The following is a 22098-nucleotide window of genomic DNA, read 5'->3' as shown; positions in this document are numbered from 1 at the left end:
AATAAGGTAGTTTTAGTTTTAGAGAAATCTAAACTGTCTTTCTCTTTATATAGATATATTGAGGCTGTTAAAGCTACATGTTATCCTCATAACATCTCTTCATTACATCTCTCTTTTTGGTCTTTCAAGTGATGCTTTCCAAGAGGTTTTTCTGTGCCAAAATTCTATATGCATTTCTTTTCTTATTGATTTACATGTCCAGCCCATCATAACCTTACAATTCATAACCATTACATTACTGTTAACATAACTGTAAACAAATGATAAAATAATTTTTTTTTGTTATAAAAAGTTAAAATCCTGAATGTCCCTCAAAATGAACTTCTTGTATTTACAAAGAAGGTGATGGTGAAGCATGTGATGTTTCTCCAAAAGTTTGGTGTGTAGCTACAAGTCCACATGTTGTTACAACCCAGAAGACACATCAACATCTTCACTATTGTTAGAACCTCAAATCTTATAAAATGTTTCACCAGTAGTGGAATTGAAGAAATATGAAAATTTTGTTGTGGTGTGTGTTTGTTTCCTTGTGTAGAGAACTGAATTTGTGCCATTATAAATCTGCCACCACCAGCTTTCTCTATTACCAGTCTGTGATTTTTTTAAAAGTCCTCAATCACCGTTCAGGTGTGGTTAGAATAGGTGTTGTATTCTTTCAGTGTTTCTAAAACCTTTTCTGATAATTTCTGCTTTCTTTCTTAGTTTCCAGTGTTATTGTAAATTATTAATTCCTTAACTTATCAAATATTGTATTATTATACACACTTATTAGATGTCTTGTTTCAGTTAAAGCTTTCTGAAAGTACATACAGTGGAAATATTATTACAGGAAATTATAATAAAAGTACCATTATTTATTTTTTACAAATGAGAATTGGCATCTTGTGGAAATGGAACATTATTTTAAGCACAGATCCTGCTAGAATTCTGTGTAATTTGAAAATATATCTCAGCATAAATTATTATTTTATCTTGAATAGTGTCTTTGGTTGTTTTAACAAAATAATAAATTTTTGCGTACACATGCTGACATTGAATTTACATTTTAGTAAAATAATGGTCACTGCATATGCAACAGGTCTCACACAAATATGTACTAAAATAATACGCAAATGTGACGTAAATAACTTCATGTACTATGTATGATATGAAGCTTCTATGGCATCTGAGTATAATGAATTCTTCTTTGGCTCCCAGCCGTGTCAGATGGTTGAAAGGTGAAAACAAAGGTGTTTCATGTACATCTTTATTTATTGTCTGGATGACAGTATGAAGGAATATCAGAATACACACATTTTCAGAGCTATCCTCAGAAAAGTTCTTACATATTAAATGTGGCATATCTGGTAAGTTAGGTCTTTTAATTGTGATTGTCATGAACACCATTGGATAGTTCTACAAACTACTTTTGTGTAACTTTTTCTGTGTCATATTTTTCTTTCTTTATTTTGATGTATTTCAGTACTAATATATTTTAATTTGTCAGTTATCACTTGTGTTTGCCCTGTGCAGATAATTTGAATAAAGTGCATTCATTGTCATGTGATATCTCACAGCTGTGCTGTTTTCTTTTAACAGAACTGTCAGCAAGAATTGAAAGATGGAAAGCCATCTTCTACAACGAAACAGGGCAATACATCAAGCCCCAAACTGGCTATCTCAACTACTCCTCCACCACTTACCCCAATCAGTGCTCTTGGTGCAGGAAATAAGACTTCTCCGAGTGACACTACTGTAGGCCAGTCTGCTGCAACACCCTCCTCACCCCCAAAACTGCAACGTTTACCACGCATGGGTGAGTCTGGCAAACTCATCACTGTCCCTCGTTTTGTGAAAGTGCCAAGAAATCGTGAATCTGTCCTTCCTTCTCAGCAGGGACAGAAAGGAACTACTGGAAACAAGGGCACTATTGTGGGTTCTGTTACCACATGGCTTCCACCATCATCCACCATTCAGTTGAGTCCCAGCGGAGTTGCCAAAACTTCCTCAAATGTTGTTTCAACATCATTGAGCAACTCTGTCTCTTCAACAGGTACCACAAGTGACCCCTTGGCTTCTCCTCCAAACCCCTCCAGTGTTCAGTCTGTTGCTTGTGTGGGTGGTAAAAAGTATATTGTTGTTCCAAAACATAATGTTTTGTCTGTATCCCCAGCAATGGCTGCCACAGCCACAACACCAACTTCAAAGCCCTCTGTGCTGGCAGGAGATTTATCTCCTTTGGGAGATAAAGCTCCTGTAACACTAGCATCTAGTTTGGTCCTCACAAACACAACTGGTCGTACCACTTCTGTTTTTGGTGGTACTCCAGGCCTTATTGGGCAGCCCCAAGTCCTTATGCCATCATCATCTGCCAATGGTGGACAGACATTCAGTGTAGTACAGGGTACATCTCCTCTCACAAATTTTGTGACTACTGGAGGTCCAGTTTTACCACAATCATCAGCTTATATTGTGAGCAGTGGGGTTTCTGGAGGCCTTCAGAATCCTCCAGGCGTGTTACTGGTTCCTTTTATGGGGTCAGGTTCAACATTCATTCCCACATCATCAACTGCAACATCAGGACAGGATGGTTTGGCAAACAAGAACTCTCAACAGCAACAACCACAATATTTGATTGTCAATGGCCCTCCAGGCTTTCAGCCTGGTAACTTCATTATTGGCAATCTTCAGCAGTCATTAAAGCCAACAGATAGCCCAGAGAAGATGGGAGACTCTGCAGATGGCATGATGGATGGACATGTGAGGTTAGTCCAGTTTGTTCATTAACATCACAGTACCACAAAGAAGCACATGCTTTCCAGAGTGTCATTTGTTCACTTTTGGGCTCACTTGTATGTGTACTTCCTGGCACTATATTTATAAGTATACTCAGTTTATAAAAGAAATTGTGAAAGTCTTTTATCATATAAAATGTTCTGATAATCCAAAAAAGAATATATAAAGGTTATTATTTCTTCAGTAATTATTGATTAGTGTAGAGTCTGCTGAAAGTTAGTGTGCTTCTTTTATTAGTGTATTAATTTATTTGTTTTGTTTTTTACAGATTCATAATCTGTAGGTGTGCTGGCCATAAAATCCTATCACATTCCTTCCTCTCCAGATTAGTGTTTTTGTTAGATAGTATTGATTGTCTCTTTTCCTGAATAGCCTCTTCAATATTAAGCCATTTGAAATAGCTTATGTGTTTCACTATGGTAATTAACACTTGCAATCTGGGTTCAAATCCTAGTAAGGGTGTGAACTTATATGGATTCATTTTTAAATGTAATTTCTGATTCAGACATTCCATATGATAGATACCCCTTTTGTTACAACATAAGGATGTAACTGCATCACTTAACTTGTATTTGAAGAACTGGATATTTCTTATGCACCTTTAGATGAATATTAAAAATGGAGCAGCCGACTCCATATCTCTATTGTCTCCTGAATAAACAGAGGTTCATGAAAGAGGTTCTGACATCAGGCATGAAATTGGAAAGAGTTTAATGATTTGTTAACCATATATATATATATGTATATTTACATGGGCTTGGTTACTGTTACTGGTTTAAATATTTTTAATTACTCCACCTGGGCAGTCTAGTGAATTTGAACATGTACTTATATTTATAGACATGTGTTTATAGCATACTCATGATTGTTTGTATTTGGGTGTTGCTTACAGTATAGTTTTTTTATGGAGATGGCAAGTTTCTGAAGATGACTACTGTTACTATTTTAGTAGATAAGTAGAGGCGCAGTGACAGTTCAGTAAAATGACAGGTTATAGTCTGAATTGATGAAGTTTGATTTTCAGTAGTGATGTTGATATTATTTTATTTACTTCAACATGCATAACAGTTCTCTATGTTTCCTGAAAGGAGGCTGCCAAGACCCTCTCTGTGTTGTAGAGAAGAAGAATTGCATAGTTTGTATACAAATGTGGCACTGAAATTTTAGAGAAGGAAAGGCTGAATTAGCAGATTGTATGCACATGGACCCACTAATGGTGAATAAACATGGCATAAATATTTAACACATTGTTCCTTTAATTATTTGCATTTCAGTCAGACAGTTTGGAGTGTGTTTGTTATTAACTGTAATAATCAGCAGGAACGTTGTGTTAATGGAGAAATATGAAGTTGTGATCAAAAGAAGCCATTGTAATATTTATGTGCATTTAAAACTGAAATATTAAATTTACACACAAACAGTGGGAGATGTTTGTGAAAAGTAAACTTGCATTTGCAGATCTTGTTATGTCATGTGTACTCTTTTACAATTCCAGCTGCTTAACATTGCTCTGTGTCAGTGTCTTACTGAATTACTTGATAACCAGAATAAGATGTGTAAAATAATTATTTAGTTGTGTGTGTGCATGTGTGCGTGTGTGCAAGAGAAACTTATGACTGAAATTTTCTTAAATAAATGTACGTAGTAAAATATTCATTTGTTGTCTACATAAAAAGAAAATTTTACTACAGTGCATTAGTATTATATTGATGGATTCTTGGTGATGAAGGGGTGAGGTGATGAAATCCCACATCACATTTCTCAAATGCAGGACAGGCTGGATTTAACATGCACCTCCCTCATTCCACACATCTGATAAGTCAAAACTTAGTGCTTGTTTAGAATACCAGATTCCCACTAACTCCATTGAGCAGAATCTTCTTGTTAAACTGACAGTTGCTCGACTAGTGAAGAAAGTCTTTGCCTTTCATGGAAAATGAAGATTCATTATTGTGTTCACAAGAGCCCACCGCTGGTCCCTGTCCTGAACCAGATGAATACAGTTTATACTCTCCCACCCTATTTATTTAAGATCAATTTTAAAATTATCCTCACATGTATGCCAAAGTGCTTCAGGTGATCTCATTGCATTTTCTAACTGAAATCATGTGTGCACCTTCCCATCTCATTCTTCATGATTTGATCATCATCATAATATTCAGTAATATTCTGCGTTTCTTCATGAATATAGTTGCGATTTGTTGCTGTCATTCCCAAATATTTGAACATTGCCGATTTGTTTTAAAGATTTATAAGCTATTTTCAGATTATGATTTTCTCCTGCATTCTTGTAACAACACAGGAACATGTACTTAGTATCATCTGTATTTCTAGTCGAACCTCCGTATTATTGTTAATAGAACTTCTTTCTCTCTCTGTAGAAAAGTTTGAAGTAATGGTGATCTCCTTGTCTGAGACTATTCTGATCATGAAATGAATCAAACCTCTGTTTACTTTAGATATTACTATAGGATTTATTTAAACACATTTCAGTTGGCTGAAATAGTTTCATGCCAGAGAATGTTATATAATACTTCTCTCCTAACTGAATCGTAGGCTTTCTTGAAGTGTATAAATAGCTGATGTATTGCCCCACTGTAAACACACACCCCCCCACCCCCAAATCTGACATACACAATATTTTACAATGTGAGATTCGAGGATTTCATGGCAATGAGGATGATTTTTTTTTTATTTTGGCACCATATAGACTCATTAGTTGATTCCTATCATCAAGTCTACATGGTGCCAAAACCAAAAAAATATCATCTTAGTTATAGTTGATCTGTTGCATCAGAATACACACTGATATTTTTAAATAATATCATCAGTGTATTGAGTTAATCTTGAGATGAATGTTTGATACTACTTTGTATGTAGTTGATAACAGTGAAATTTCTAATTAATTGCCACATTTATTTTTATTCCTCTTATTATTAATAGGTACAGTAATGGATTCCTTCTGGGGCTGTGGCAGTTCTTTCTTATTCTAAATGGAATTAATAAATGTGCGAAATGTAGAGTGTATTGTTTTATCTGATACTTGAATCATTTGTGCCAGACTTTGGTCAATCGCTTGTTATTTATGCATTTTAAACTTTTCATTAGCAATTTCGGTGTCAGTGAAGCCATACTTTGACACTGATGACTCAGCTCTGGGTATTTCAGTTTGTTTATGTAGTAGGCTCCATGTACATTCATTCATCTGTTCAAATACAGATGTCCTGCAATAGGATGCCTATAGCTCAAGAACATGTTTTTGGGGTCACTTTGAGTCAAAAAGGTCCATTAAGCATATGTACAAAAGTCAGTTGTTAAGATGATATGGGCATTTTAAGAATTTAGGTTGCTGATGGAACAATTGTAAGATCAGTTAACATGCCATTAATTTTATTTAATTTGGCTTATATAAATTATAAATAATGAAATGTTATGAAGTAGTTACTAATGCTTGTGCTAATAAAGTAAGTACTTAAAATGACCTCCCTGGTCATGCACGTTGTAGCCCCTCGTGAAATGGTAGTAACAGACCTTAAAAGAGAGGATTGATTGTTTCTTGTGTGTGCCATTACATTATTCAACAACTCAGCCGTAGTGCTGTATTTCGCTATGTACACAATGGACTTGAATCAGTTTATTCTACACAGTTTTGTTAGCAGCCTTAAAATGCTCATATCTTCATACTGATTGACTTTCTGGCATTGGACGTTCTTGACTTAAAATGAGCCCAAAAACATGGTCTTGGTGCACATTTTTCCAGTCTGACCTGTTCTACTGCCACTAAATTTATATGTCTCTGTTGCTCTTTTCTATTAACCTGACCTATAGAGACTTCTGACATTTCAAGATCCAAATCTTATGCCCATTTTAATTTGTTTAGGTCGTTCAGAATAACCCCTCCGTGTTCGAAATCAGGCTGTGTGTAACATTCTCTTTTTTTCATGATGAGGAGCTGTTAGCCAACTGCCCAGCCCCCATGCAGCAGAAAAGGCTGTCTGTGATTGCATCTTTATTGTATTTAAATTTACCCTTCATACAGAAGGTTCTCGTCTGAAAATGTATGATGCTATGGTGACAAGGCTCCCATTTAACATGGTCCAGGTCCCCATTTTGGAGTTCAAATTAAGTTGTAGGTTCCTTCTGCCTTCTCATCTTCATCATGTTGCTGTCATTATGAGTGACTGTAATTCACCCTCTTGGCTCTTCCACCTCAGAAGTGGATTCCTTCACCTTTGCCTTTCAGTCAGACATCAGAAATATCATAAAACTGCAACTGGGAAAGTTGATGTTGGAAACAAATATGATCCTGACAGTTAACTGATTTTTTGTTTATTATGGAAAATGCTATGCTTTTCTTATTACAGGGATTCTGAGGACATCAGCAAGGGGAAGCACAAGTTAGCAGGCCATGAATCAGATGGCCCTGCTGCAAAACATTCAAAGAGCAGTGTTCCTGAGGCAAATACCCTGGAAACAGAGAGACACTTTATGCAGTATTTCATGATGAATGTGTGTGCTGGCTACTCGTCTCTGCTTCACGTGTTCCAGTACCTTAAAGTTCAGGAATTGCTACGTGCAGCTAGAGTCTGTCGCATGTGGCATGATATGGCCTCACATCCTTCGCTGGTCAGTATCCAGAAGCATATAATTTTTAAACTGGCATGTATTAAATTTTTATTTGTTTCATGGAAGCAGAAATTAAAAGTATTAAATGTTTCCAAATTTAAATGCAGTATATGTCATAAATGTTAAATTAAATTAAGGGCCTAGGCTTCAGAGTTAGCCAACATATGAACTGTAGCTGGTGTTAGAACAGAAATTGTGAATACATAAATACCTCACCAACCAAAGATTTCAGGCTTCCACAGTTTTCTATTTGTATTAAGTTTTGCTTTCATAATGCTTGGTTTTATGCATCCATGATGAGTAATTTTTATAACTAAAAAATTCAGTGTCTTTTGTTTTTAAACTTGTAATTGCTTATTATCTGTGGTGTATAATGAAGGATCTAACAACTTAAGCTTAATAGTGTTAACAGTGACTGCCGTTTTTCTATACTCCTGTTTCCCATTGGATCTTGATCTTCTTAACACTGTATTATAGGAACATAACACCAACAGTTGGCTAGGGGTTGCTGTACAGACTGAAATATTATTGGAAAATTTGTGTCATATTTACAAAACAATTTGAAACCAATTTTAACTACATTAGATGTCTCAATCTATTTGTTTCTCAGTGCATTATGGTACTACAAGATTTAACATTACTGGCCATAATATTGTGCCAGTGTTTTAAAAACGATTTTCACTTCAGAAAGCAATATTCAATCCACAGACTTGCACACGTTTCTCTTTTTTGTGTAGCTACGTAGTAGTAGTAGCATATTTTCTTATATAATTCTCCCAGGCAGATCTAATTGCAGTGTTACCTCTTGTAGTGGCGGACTGTGAGGATGAAGAACTCGCATGTTGGTGATTGGGATGGTCTTGTGAAGAGCTTGCGCAGGCATGAGACACAACACCTTGACTTGCGCAAGATGCTTGTACCAAATGAAGATACCCATTCCATGTGGGATGAATTTTGTCATGCTATTGTTCATGCTACAAGCCTGTCACGTTTAGACTTGTGCCGATGTCCTGCTCGAGTGGTTGAGAGGGTGGCAGAGTCTTGCCCCCAGTTGAAAATAATCAACGCATTGTCAATCAAGTAAGAATCCTGCCAGTTGTGTACATATGTGGAATGCAAAACCCAATTGCAACAAAAAAGAAAATCCATATAATTTTTGTATTGAAATTTAATGTTTTCTGGGGCAGAATTATGAATGTTCAGTAATGGAGACAGTTTATTTTTTGTAGGGAAGGGCTGTTAAACCAGGTTTAGATTTAATTCTGAATGTTACAGAAGTAGTGTTTAATCTATTATCAAGAAAGTTGATGTAAGTCGGACATGACGCACAGAGGAATTGAGATGCTTTTAAAACTATGTTTGGAAAACCTTGGGTGAAATAAGTAAACTATAAATATGGGCATTTGCTACAGAATCCATGAAGATTAAATTGGGAAATTTTTACTGTAATGTCATCACTATTTTGCTAGCATCCACCAAATTTTTAAGTGATTATTTACCACTTTTAAAAACGAAATGTTATTGTGGAATGCATTGCTGTTAGCTGTGTTCTTTCATATTCTTCTGTAAGAGGTTACAACTTAGCTGCCTAATCTGTCTGAGTTTCTTCATTCACATCTCTCGTTTCTCCACAAACATCTCTGAAAAAAATGTTTTTGTTTTCTGAAACTTTGCAGCCATCCATTTGAAGTCATGTTTAGTGAACATTTCTCCCACTTCCTTTTCTTGTGTTGTAAGTTCACACTGGAACTGGTTTTGTTGGTGTAGTGGTATTATGAGAACATTTTTTGACTTCAGGTGTTCAAATATTAACCTGCAGTCTGTGGAAAATCACAAAAATCTACAGGAACTGCGACTCAAGAGCCTCTCAGGTATTCATCTCAGCACAACTTTGGTAGCTCTGAAGCAACTGTCTAGTCTCAAACACCTGGTGAGTATGCTTTTGTCTCGGAGTTCCATAACTACTGAATACTGTAATGTAATGGTTACCGCATCTTGCATAATTTTTTGAAAATTCTCAGATAAAATCTCAACTAGGTGGCTAGTCTAATTATTTTTTGTTTTTTCTTAGTTTGTCCAGAAGCATGCCAGTAAAACGTCATATAGGCTATCATCCTGTCATGTCTAATTTATTGCTATATAGTATGTACATTTGACTCAGCATTGTAAAATAAACCATGTAACTGCCATTATGGCATATTGTTGATAGATGCAGAGGTTTTAATAACAATCACTTTGCAGTAACTAAGAGACTTATTGCTGCCTTTCTATCAGTGGATTATTTAAAAAGTGGTTAAAAATGTTTCACAGAAAAGCGCAACAACAACAACGGAATACAAAGCAGGAGAACATAATCACTACATTATGACACACTGAGATAGTATCTTAAAACTGGCCACTACCAATTTTTTCCTCATCATTCTCAGTGATCCTGAACTTTGATGCTATTTACACTATGTAGTTGAAAAAGCATTGTTTAATAACTCAAAATCACTGAGATTTTAGGTTCTCACAACACCTTGTATGAAGATGGATCCGTCTTCTGAGTTCTGCCTCATAGTCAACACGAAACCAATCCATATCCTTCAGTATATTTCTTTGTAATATCGAACAGTCATATAACTCAAAAAGATAATTTGATTGTATAAGGACTACTGGGTACTATACAGAATTTGCTTTTAGTGGGTTGTGGATTCAAACCTCATTAATTCCCTATAAAAAAATGTCAGGCTGTAGCAGACAGTATTGGCTCCAGTGTGGTGTGAAATGTAATTTCAGATTGTCAACACTAAATGTCCGAGAATTAACAATAGGCCAAAGCCATGTTGGATTTTATAATTATATATTGTTTGATGTGATGGAAATTGAATTGCCATCTGGAATTCATTCACTATTGCATTTAAAAGGAATTATCTTAATAATTTTGGTATTGGAATCCCTTTTAGTCACTGACAACATTTAAAGAGCTGGGGAAGATGGAACCCAATGTATTAGGCTCTCTTAAAAATTTGGAGTCACTTGAACTTGGCGAATGCTGCGACTTTCCCCCTGAATTTGGACCTGATTCGCTCTCACGGCTGAAGAAATTGGAACGTCTGCGCCTTGAAAAAGGACAAGGGAAAGACTGTCCAACCTTCAGTATTCTGGCTGGAATTGCAGTCCTTCCCAAACTGACACACCTCGAACTTGTCAACTTTGATGTGAAACCTGGCTTTGATAAAGCTTTGGCTCAATGCACTAATATCCGCAGACTGCTCATCATTCCGACATATGTGACACAGGTTGGTACAACAGCTTGTAGCAGTCAGTTTGGTACTTTGATCATTACATTTTTTTGTAATAATGTTTGAACGTGTAATGCTGCTTTTAAATTTGTTCTCAAATGTTCTGATGTACAAAGAAAAAGTATGGTTTTTCAAACTTTCTCGGGGTGGGGGGGGGGATTATGGTGGAAGAAAGTAATTAAAAACAAATTAGCATTTCATATGTGGGGTTATATTTGGAAATAAAATTATGTTAATTTGAAAAAGTACATGTGTGTGTGTGTGTGTGTGTGTGTGTGTGTGTGTGAGAGAGAGAGAGAGAGAGCATGTGCATGCTGCAATGAGGATGATTAAAAAGTATGCACTGGTAAAGACATGTAGATCATGAGAAAGAATGCAATCAACATCTGGGTCAGAAAACCACATGAATGAGACCAGTAAGGAGGTCAAGATGTCTAAGAAATGGATTGAACTGAACCATAACACATTCAATGGCAAACGTTTATGAACAGTGTTAACCTTAAAGTTTGGTAATGGCAGAAGTGTACTGATAGCCTCCAAAATATCAGTGTCACAGAAGCTTGAAAAACTATACTAAATTTGAGCCAGGAAAGCTTTTAACAACAATTATGAAACACAGGATACCAGTAATTAGATTGTATTTGCAAAGCAATGGAAAGGAACTTATGTGTCCATATGTGCAAAAGTTTGTGTACATTAGTATGATTTTGCAAGGAATGGAAGAAATTTTGTGTTTATGTCTGTGTTAGGTTAAGTCTCCTGCAATGATGTTGTTTGATATTGTTTGACAATATGTATTTAATTTCATATATGCTAATAAATGTTTGTCTTGACTTGCAGTCAGCTACTACAAATCACATGGTTTTGAATGGTGTGAACCATCTGTGTAACTCACTCACACACTTTGTTTGGGGAGTGACACACGAGCTGTTAAGGGTTACCGAGCTTTTTGTCGATCAGTGTGAGGGTCAGAAGGATAACAAAGCTCCTCCCAGCAAAACTGGAAAGAAATCCTCAGGCAGTGACAGTATTCCAATCCTGAAACCGATCCAGATCAAGGATGACTGTGAGACAGAGAAGCTAAATGATCAAGAGAATGAATTAGAAAGCAACAGAAACGGTGAGACTAAAGCTGCAGAAGACTGTGAAGACAAAGATGAAGCCTCTGCTGCAGCCCCTCAGGTAGAAATTCTTCCTCTCCCAAAATTGCAAAAACTCCTGACTTCATCTCTTCCGAAGACAAAAGTAAAGATCTTGAAAATTCCATTCCATGCTACATGGCGTCAGACCATTTCTGAACCCGCCCCATAAAGAGCCAGCATGATGTGGAAAGTTGTACTGTTAACAATGGCATAAATCCATTAACAATATTTTACTTTACTGAGAAAATAATTGTGATAGATAATGTATATGGTGGAAGACATTAAAAAATTATCATAGCTTTGATGTGGGGAAACATAGTGTTTGTTAATGATTTAGAGAAAACTGAGATGAACAACACAGTTTATGGCTTGTACCAGCATTCTTTAAGAAGTGTGTAGAATGTATAAATTATATAGTGCGGTGGCCGTAACTGTGAGTACAAATTTTCCTGCAGAACCCTTTCTACAATAATAGGATAGTAAACTGGTCAGTTACACTATTATTAATGTAGTGATAGTAGTAGTAGTAGTAGTAGTAGTAGTAGTAGTAGTAGTAGTAGAATAGTATTGTTTTTTTATGTAAGGCTTGTTGAAGATTCAAAGCTTTTTATTGTGAATTTGGAAGATAGAGAACCATTGAGTGTCGGATCATTCAATATTACTTAGTTAACACCAATTGGGCATAGATTGCCAGGTAATGATTTCGTTAGAATATAAGTTTATTTTAGAGGGGACAGCACCACATTTAAACTGGAGGAGTATGTGTCTCAAGTACTGTATATCAGATTGGAATTAGTAATTAGAACTGCGTGTATCATGATGAATAATTTAAAATGGACGTGATTTACAGCTTTGCCTGCTTGTACTATAGCTGTTGAAAAATAGTGTAAATGAAGATGGCAGTGAAGCTTTGGACAATGAGATGAATGCTAATGTGATGTTATGCAGGACAGATTGAGGCTAGGATTCAAAAACTATTTAACTGATTCTCTCTTTATACCAAATGATTCTTGTTTGTGGAAAGTATCTACAAGAAGGTTAAATTGTTTATGTTAATGTGTCATTTTTATTGCTATGTTTATGCTCTCAACTGTTACAAAATCTATTGATATGTCATGATTACATGTTCACGTTTCTGTGGATTATGGTAACAGTTATGGAATTTAGGCATTGTGGGTTAAAATCTGTGATTCATAATGTCATAATAAATTAGGGTTTCTGATCCTGTGTTCTACAGACGTAAGTATATTTCTAGTTACATAAATACTTGATTTGGTTCTAGTTCTTTTTTTTTATTCCCATTTTGATGAAGCTCAATGAAAATCGGTGACCTGTTCTGGACAGTGCTCTTATTTTATAAAAATTAACTTTAATCTGAGTATACTGAGTATGGATGAAGTGTTATGTGGTTGTGTGGACTGTTATGTATAAAATATTGCATATTTTACTTCCACATTATTTTCTAATACTTCTGACTATGTGTATAGATTTTAAAATGTTTTTGAATCAAGAACATGTCAGCATTATCCATTATTTCTCATGTCTGTTATCAAAAAGAGTTCTGTAATTCATAGTAGTTCCAAAGTAGCGTGTGTCAGGAGGGTAGGGCAGAATTTGCCATATATTTCATAACGTGTTCACACAGTTGAACAGGTGATTAAATATGGTGGAAAGAGCTTTAATGAGAAATATCTGTTAATATGATTTTATAGGCAATTGGTAATATTTCCCATTTACTTGTTCATGAATTCTTTATTCTCACTTTTCATAAAAGTTATTTCATGTGTACTTCAGTAGATACCTAAAAGTTTACATCATGTTGTAGGTGTCATTTAAGTGTCATCAAAGCTTGTCCTTTTATGGGTGTTGTTCTTTGATGCGGCAGTGTTCTCTTAGCAAAGACAAATATAGCCACTAAATTTTAAAAGCACTATACTCAAAGGAAATGTCGTCCCATTGCATATCAATTGTGATTACTATACTTCAAACTGAAGTAATTTTACAGCAAAACTGTTTTAATGGGACAAAGATGTTACAGTTTTGTGCAGTATGTGCACACTTTACGCAACAGAGTGTATCTGCTTTGAATAATAGCTAATTCCTTCACTGTTGATTTGTTAATAACATTCATTGCATTAATATAATTGATTTTTCAGTATCTGGCAGATTATATTTAAAAAGAGCTTTTAGTGCCTTAGGGTCTTACGGGTTGTGACACTGTAGTCTTGTACATGGTTACTAACATTTTACAGGAACATATAAACCCTGATGATGGAAGAGGTATGTTTCTTCTAAACTTTAATAACCACCTACAAGACTACATAGTGTCAACCCAGAAAACCACAATCAACATATTCTCTGAACTTCAGTTCTGGAAACCCCCCCCCCCCCCCGCCACCACCACACACACACTTTACAGCTCACTCCAAGGCCTGCAGTTATGTCACTTGTATATGCATATGCATTCCTTTTTGAACTAAGCCTGCTGTCTGGAACAGTCATATGTAAATACTGGAGAGCTTACACATTATTAACTTTTCTGAATTTCACAGATGTTGGGGAAGAAGGAAGTTGAAGCTTTGTATAATATATTTTTATTAGATGCTTTGAAACACTTTTCTCTTCATTCATTATTGTTAGTCTTGAACAACATAAATTTTCTTGCAGCAAGTGTTAGTTGGGCTCAGTTAATAAATACTTTATTTATCAACTAGCTTTTAATATTTGATTGCACAGGCAAGATTATTTTGAGATGCTTATTGCATGTTATTTTCCATTGAAATTATAAAAATTTGTACTTGGTACTGAACACAAAATAATGCACTGGTGTGCAGAAAAGTTTTTCTCGTCAGGTAACATGCTGTACATTAAATATTAAACTGAATTATTTGTTTGTTGTTTGCATAGGAGATCAGAAAGAAATTAATAAAATAAAAATACTTTATTTTAAAAACTTCATATAAGGGTATAATAATGAGATTTCACTGTACACTTTTTCATTATACTTTGAACTTATTCATAATAAGCACAGGCCACCAACCAGAAACAAGACTGGAGACTTACATGCAGGCAATTTACATATTAGGTGTATGTTACACTAATATTTTGCTTATTCTGAAAGATTTTCAATGCTTTGCTTTTGTTGAATAGAATGACTTACTGCCTGTCCTATATTGTGTGTGAAAGTGATATGCACACTCCTTGTAATTTGTTTCCATTAATGTAAATTCAGAATTCTATATATTATTGAATGTTTAGTGATATAGTTGTAATATTAGCAATTTCCCATTTTTATTGCACAGGACATTTTCTTCATTGTGTTTATGTACAATACAAAACATTTTGCTGTCCTAATAGAACTGTTTACTGTATGTATCTAAGAAAGAAATTGCTGTTCTGCCATTACAGGAATTTATACTCCCACTTCTAGAATTAAATAGAGCAGCAGTTTAAAAACTTTTATTTTGTCTTGTGGATGCTTTAAAATACTGACAGAATCACACACAAACTGAAACTGCAGATGCAAATAAGTTGTTGAATGGAATGGTTTTTGTACAGGACACAAAGACAAATGAAATTAAAATGTAAAGAATTTTTCTGAAGCATATTTTTGGTTATTCAGAGAAAGTTTCTGCTTCTCTAATTGAAATTCTCAAATTGCTGGGAATAATATAGGATTTTAATGCTAGGTGCAATAGCCAACATTGCTGTATAACCCTTCCCCCATAGATGTGTGTAATTTAAAGTCCAATTTCATACAGGCATATTGTGGCAATGGATATAGGCTTACACAATGTTTCATTACATTTCGTTGTGTTATTTAATTATTTTATTCTAGAAATGAATAATGCAAAGCGCATTGAATCATAGATTCAGTGCACAAATAGAATTGTTAAAAATAATTATTAAACTGGCACATTGTTTTAGGTTCACCTAAACTGAGAAAAATGTTGTTCTCAAGAACTGTCATCTTTAGAACAATCTAAGAATGCAGGAAACCGAATATAAGTGTCTGTCATAAAATTTATTTATTTGTGGAAAATTATTAAAATATAGCAACATGCTCAATTATGCATGCTACAAGAAGTAACAACTTTGTTAGTACAACTTTGGCAGTACAGTTTTTACTCTGTGAAATAGATTTTGGTTTGTTGTCTTCACAAGCTCATTTGTAAATATAAATTTGCAACTGTTATGAGAGTCATAGAATCTGATCTGAAAATTTTATTTAATCTTATGCTTTAAATGGAGAGCTTATTGAAATATGTAGTAAGAGTATGTATTAAATCCTGAATTCAGTAAAACCGTGTTAGCTGGAAGTTCAGGGGACTTCACCCTTGGTCACATACAAAGCAAAAAATTTGTGAAATATGCAGTAACAGGACAGCAACTACGGTTATAACGTGTTACATCCTGTCATGCAGACTATTGTTTCTGTGTATGAATTTATCAGGATGCCGCACTACAACAAATAAAAGAAGCACTGACATGTTATAGTAGTGTGGTAACTGGATCTACAGTGTACAGAGGTAGTTATTATTATTTTGACTGCATTTCTTCTTGAGTTACTCGGTTATGCTACCAGTTACAAGCAGGGATGTACTGAGATCATTGATTCTCAGAAGTGAAATGAAATTAACTCTCCACACAAATGCTATTAGTATAAATATCCAGTACTTACAGTACTTAAAATCACAGAAAGGTCATTATGTTTTAACTGTCATTCATGTGAGATATCCATATACAGCCTGTGCATATCACTTCACCTGCCACTATACTTTCTCCAGTAATACTGATGATTAGTCAGAAATATTAGGTTAACCACTTGTTAATCACCAAATCTGATCATAGTTGGTTACTTTTGTCTAGGTATCTTTTGAATTACACATCCTGGGAATGAGGAAGCCTAATTAGTTTTGGGACTTTATTATCTGCAGTATTTTAATTGTTCAGTATCTAACAAGGTTTAACTGTAACTTTTCAGTAAGAAATTTCAGAATGAAAGTTGAGTAAATAAATGTATTATGGACAACATGAAGTTCTGAAAAGGACATGGTAGGCAGAATCCATTTTTATTTCTTTAGAAAAACCCAGTTTTTAATTCACAACTGTTATGGAGAATTTCATTTACCTCTGTTTAAAAGGAGAAATTTATTAAAGGGAAGAATTGGCATATGTATGGCTGATGTATGTAATTAAAACATCCAGTGACAATAAGATGTTTAGACAAAATTGCTGAATTATCCTATTCTTATGAGAAACATTGCATTTGCAATGATTCTTTTGCCTTAAGGAACTGGAAATAACTGAAAGAAATGTGAATCATTTTACTGTCAAAAATAGTTTCCAAGGATAAGGTGAGACATCAATATAATGATATTAGTTTATAAGATTTTATTTTGTTTCTATAATTTTCCGACTGCATCATTTAAATGTATGGCCCAGCTTGTGAGAGTTGTGACAACACACTGTTTGAAAATGGAAACTAGAATACAGGGATCCTGATATGTAATGAACATTTAACCAGAAATGTATGCTGGAATGAAGCTCAATGATGTGAAACATCATTATGTGTGAATGTTGTATATAAATACCAGTGTTTTTTGCATGCACTGTGGTGGATATCAGTGTTAATGTGACATATACTTGCTCTTTAAATATGATGTGACTCATTTTACTTGAACTTTATTTTGTAAATTAACCAAACATTGGCCCTTCCTTTGTGTATGTATTCTCTGATATCAGTAAGTAAAAATTTTGGCTGGGAATATATCTGTGAGAATTTTGTGCAGGACTAAATGGGAGTTTCTGATGGATTTGTTACCAGAAAGTGCAATCCAAGTATTTAAAAGTGTGGTAATTGACATTGAGAATGTATTATAAATGAATAGAGTAATACTGGCAATGTTATTTACCAGCGGTAACTACATACTCTACTTATATTCTTGTACCACCAATTATTATGTCTTATATAGCATAATTGAATTAATAATTGTGAAGTTTTGCACTACATTAACAATAGAGGCATTTTTTTAGTCTTTGATGTTCATTGATTTTAAATTACCAAATAAATTATGTTTATCTGTATTATACTGCAAGGAGTGAGTGGGAAGTTCACTAAAATGCACCCCAGTATCCTTGTATGTCATGATATCTGATTACTGATACCAGATATGGTCTGCATTAATCCTTGAGAAAAGTGTCTTGTGTCATGTAATTATTTTGTATTTATGCCAGACACTACTTGTGGCATAAATAAATCCATTTGTCATTTTGATGTAGGGTTTGAAAACATTGACACTTGATAGCTTGTGCAATACTTTTGTCAGCCACAGACAATTTTAATTTACTCACATATAAATTTTCATTCTTTAGTCAAGAAGTAATTTTCAGACTGATTATTTCTGATAGCTTCTCAGAACTGCTGTCTTAAGGAAGCAGTTTTAATTATTTTAGGCACGTTCTGATTGGAAGTAATTTGAGTGTATAGGAAATAAACAAATAAAGTGGCAAACACTGGAATTTGGATTAATATTTGATTTTCACAATAAGGGAGTTATCAGCAGGAGACATAACAGACAGTAATCTAATGCATGAAAAGGAGAAGAAAATGAAGGTGTTGGTTCTGACTCTTGATAGAACCTAAAGATTAATAATTAACAAAATAAAAGTCTTCTACTTCACTGTGTTCTGAGTGAACTCGGTCTAGTTCACATGCAAAAAAATTACTTCCACATGCCCATCTTCATATTAACCTCCAATCCACATTTTGGTATTCAGATCTTTTCTTTTCAAAATTGTCTGTTTCTTATTGTCTAATCCATTCCATTCCAGTGTATTACAAATCAAATATGAATCATTTAAGTTCCTTGTCATGCAATTCTAATTGATTTTATATTTTGACATGGCTGCAGATACAGACCCATCCTTCCTACAGTTCACATATGAACCTGCCTGCTTTAGCACTCTGTGTTCAGTAACAATAAGTTCCTATTCTCAGAGCCCAGAATTGCCAAGAAAAAACATCAATTTTGGTTCACAGTTTGACAATGCTATAACATGCTGCTGGAAGCAAATGATCAAAATGCATATTTATTTTTATTTATTCAGTGTTCATTTAATGAAGCTGTTAATAAATCTTGTTATATAGCACAAAATGAGTAATGAATAGCAAAGGATGCACAAGGAAGCAGTCGTGGCCTAGTTTAAGGTACTATCCTGGCATTTTCCTAGGGAAACTAAAGAAAACCATGGAAAACCTCAAGATAGTGACAGTTTACTTTCCATAGATCCTTCTTTAGGCTAAACCAGCCAATCTTCATGCCAAGATTTGAACCTGGGACCACCAGAATACAAATCAGAAGTCCTAACTACTCAGATCAATATGACATTCCATCATGTAAAAAGACCCTACACGAATAAAATACATTTTGGTTTATGCCGAGACAGGCACAATTCATTTTTATGAAACTGCTGTGTTATCCTCAACATGTTTAATCCAGTGGATACTTTATGTTGGTACAAGCATGGCATTCGCTGTTTGCCCTTGTTTTTTAGCTGTTGCTTGGGTTTGGAGTGCCATTTCATCAGGACAATAATACAAGCAGTAATCACTGCCGAAAAGTAAGTAAACTTATACCGTACTACAAGACGCAACATTCTTCAAGACTACCATCTTGAAATATCTATCATGATTATCCATGCCAAAAGACTCACCGCTGTGAGAACCTGAAAGCTCACATTGGGGAATCTGTGGCTAACGTAACTTCCGTTAAAAGTTGATAGCAGCACCATTTGCTCTTTCCGGTAGCAGATAGAAGGAAGGTAGGTGGAAAAGGAATGTGTAAATAAAAGTATTTGTAGTATGTATTTTTCTTTGTGAGAAGTATAATGGGAATTGTACTAAGGTTCTGCAATTTAATTTTAATGGGGCTTGTACAATGATTTACATGTACGCGTGTTGAATGTAACTTTTCTGTTCAAACATGGCGTATGGCTTATTTGGCCACATGGTTTAATCAGTTGTTGATGTGAACTTATAAATGTAATTAAGAGTAAATATTGTGTGTGGTATAACACATTGCAACTGTTAGGTATTTATGTACATTTGTACACATTTTTTTAGATGCCTTCCGTAACTCTAAAGGACGTGGATCAGCAGAAATTCGTGAAAGCATTCTCAGCTTTCCTTAAGAAGTAAGTTTATTTCTTGAAGGTGCAATATCAGCAATTCCTCATCATAAAAACCAAAATGTCAAACATAGTCTCGGACTTTGATGGATCCTTTGAAGTGACTTGTGTAACGGAAATTAGACACGAGATTTGAAACTTAGAATTTCAGGAGTCTACATTTTAGGTTCTTTGAAAACAACATCAAAGGAATCAGCAAAATACAGTGCATTCGCTGATAAAGTTGAATGCATGTGTCACTTCCTGGCTCTGGCAGGAACTGCTATGTTATAGGAAAGTTTATTTTATTGTTTTTGTGAAGTGGTACTAGACTTGTAAAAGGAAACCTTGTGTTAAGTGGCAAGTCATCCTATTCCTGTCAGGAGCTAGAAAGTGACAGTGGTGTCCAACTTTGTAAACGTGCTGTATAAGTTACGGGAGTAGAGGTCACATGGGACAAAAATATAAGGCCTGTGCAGAAGCATAAATGATTTTTAAAAAGTGTCCCATGATTGTAAAAAGAGTAATTTATCTGCATGCAGATATACAATATTCTGAGTAGGTGGTGTAGAGAATTAAAATGTGAATGTTTTTATTAACAATTTTCTTCTCAGGACTGGCAAAATGAAAGTGCCAGAATGGGTGGACCTTGTGAAAAGTGCAAGATTCAAAGAGCTGGCGCCATATGATGAAGATTGGTACTACACTAGATGTGCTGCACTTGCCAGGCACATTTATTTCCGTTCTCCTGTTGGTGTTGGCGCTGTTACTAAAATATTTGGAGGTGATGATATACATTGCATACATTATTTATTCCATGAAGTGATTGCTCAGAAAGGAATTTGTTGTGATCTGAACAGGAGATTCTGGACAGAACTGTGATGTTTGTAGTCTTCTAACCGCTTCATTTTAAATAGAGGGGTGTGTAAAAGCAGAAAGTAGTCAAACATATAATACAGGACCTCTTATCTGAACAGTAAGGCTTTTTGGATTTTGGGTTTTTTTAAAGATTAGCCCTGAAAATGGATGGCGTTAAAGCTCCGTGCCTATACCCGGCCGCTGGAAGGCAAAGGCAGTAACGCTGAAGCCCCGGCGAGTAGGAAAGCCCAGACATTTTGATCTTCATGTATTTCTGTCTGTAATTCTACTTGTTATTAAAGATCTTGTTAAAAATCTATTCCAAAAAGTAAATGTCATTACAGGACGTCAGCGAAATGGTGTATGCCCATCACATTTTTGCCGAGGTGCAGGTGGAGTTGCACGTAAGGCATTGCAGTCACTTGAACAGCTGAAGCTTATCGAGAAGACTGGTGATGGTGGACGTAGGCTCACTGTTCAAGGTCGCAGAGATCTTGACCGTATTGCAGCTCAAGTTCGGCAAAAGAAGCAGCTCCAACCACCACAGTGAAATATCTGGCTTGTAAAAATACAGCATACATTGTGTACAGCATGGCATCCTACTACAGAAATGAAGAAATCGTGTGTTTTGTCATCACTTGTTTCATGTTGCTATTTTGTAACTCGTATGTATTCTGGCTGTTCCAATTTATGTTCAATAAAGAACTGACAATCTTATTGTCCTTAGGTTTCCACATTTGGAGTTCATTAAACTGACATACTTGTTGGCCATTTGTTCATCCAGTTGATAATGCACTTTGGAATAGATTTAATTTCATTTGGTCAGTTCAGTAACAAATCAGTTATTTGTATGCAGGTTACTCTCACATGGATTGCACCTTGATTTGTTAGTAACATACTTAGTGTTTCTAATTTCCTACATTTGGACCTTTTAATTGCCAGTGTATTTGGCTTCTATACTTTGATGCAGTTTGTTTTCAGAAATTGGTTTTGTAGACATGTTTGAAACAAGAACATAAGATTTTTGATTGTTTATCAGTATGTTTATGTAATTGTATGGGTAAATGTGATATTACTTAGGTGTGTCGATAAGTTCATGAACCAAAAATGGAGTTATATTTTGTAACACTTTGTACAGTATAGAAAACAAGGATAGAATTGAAAGTAAGTTACTTGAAGGTGGCAGTTATCTTTAGATTTTCCTGTGTGTGATTAAAATGTTTGCTTTGGGGATGGATTTGTAA

The 22098-nt window shown here is 35.0% G+C and overlaps 2 protein-coding genes across 3 annotated transcripts in view; both read left to right on the top strand.

The window, feature by feature from the left end:
• LOC110829490 (uncharacterized) overlaps positions 1-17914 on the top strand; it is a 30861-nt gene extending 12947 nt beyond the window's left edge. For both annotated transcript variants that reach the window (XM_022063214.2, XM_022063215.2), the window contains exons 10-15: positions 1579-2744; positions 7140-7401; positions 8213-8481; positions 9199-9331; positions 10347-10682; positions 11526-17914. In XM_022063214.2, the coding sequence (XP_021918906.1) occupies positions 1579-2744; positions 7140-7401; positions 8213-8481; positions 9199-9331; positions 10347-10682; positions 11526-11996 (2637 nt within the window). In that variant the 3' untranslated portion in view covers positions 11997-17914. The remainder of the gene's footprint in view (positions 1-1578; positions 2745-7139; positions 7402-8212; positions 8482-9198; positions 9332-10346; positions 10683-11525) is intronic.
• Positions 17915-19516: 1602 nt separating this feature from the next.
• RpS19a (Ribosomal protein S19a) lies at positions 19517-21590 on the top strand. The gene is made up of 4 exons (XM_022063248.2): positions 19517-19651; positions 19953-20023; positions 20611-20780; positions 21199-21590. The coding sequence occupies exons 2-4, from the start codon at positions 19953-19955 to the stop codon at positions 21402-21404; spliced, it is 447 nt and encodes a 148-aa protein (XP_021918940.1). The 5' UTR covers positions 19517-19651; the 3' UTR covers positions 21405-21590.
• Positions 21591-22098: the final 508 nt, after the last annotated feature.

Source organism: Zootermopsis nevadensis, unplaced genomic scaffold, assembly GCF_977971745.1.
Source record: "Zootermopsis nevadensis isolate Lab colony 2312 unplaced genomic scaffold, Znev_1.0 Znev_ptg000008l, whole genome shotgun sequence".
Lineage (NCBI taxonomy): Eukaryota > Metazoa > Arthropoda > Insecta > Blattodea > Termopsidae > Zootermopsis > Zootermopsis nevadensis.
The sequence above is the reverse complement of the archived record's forward strand: the minus strand, read 5'-3'. Positions and strand labels throughout refer to the sequence as shown.

Coding starts and splice junctions, on each gene's coding strand:
- RpS19a (XM_022063248.2), top strand. CDS start 19,953: ATGCCTTCCGTAACTCTAAAGGACGTGGATCAGCAGAAATTCGTGAAA. Junction 20,024..20,610: donor TTCTCAGCTTTCCTTAAGAA/GTAAGTTTATTT, acceptor TTTTCTTCTCAG/GACTGGCAAAATGAAAGTGC. Junction 20,781..21,198: donor TGTTACTAAAATATTTGGAG/GTGATGATATAC, acceptor ATGTCATTACAG/GACGTCAGCGAAATGGTGTA.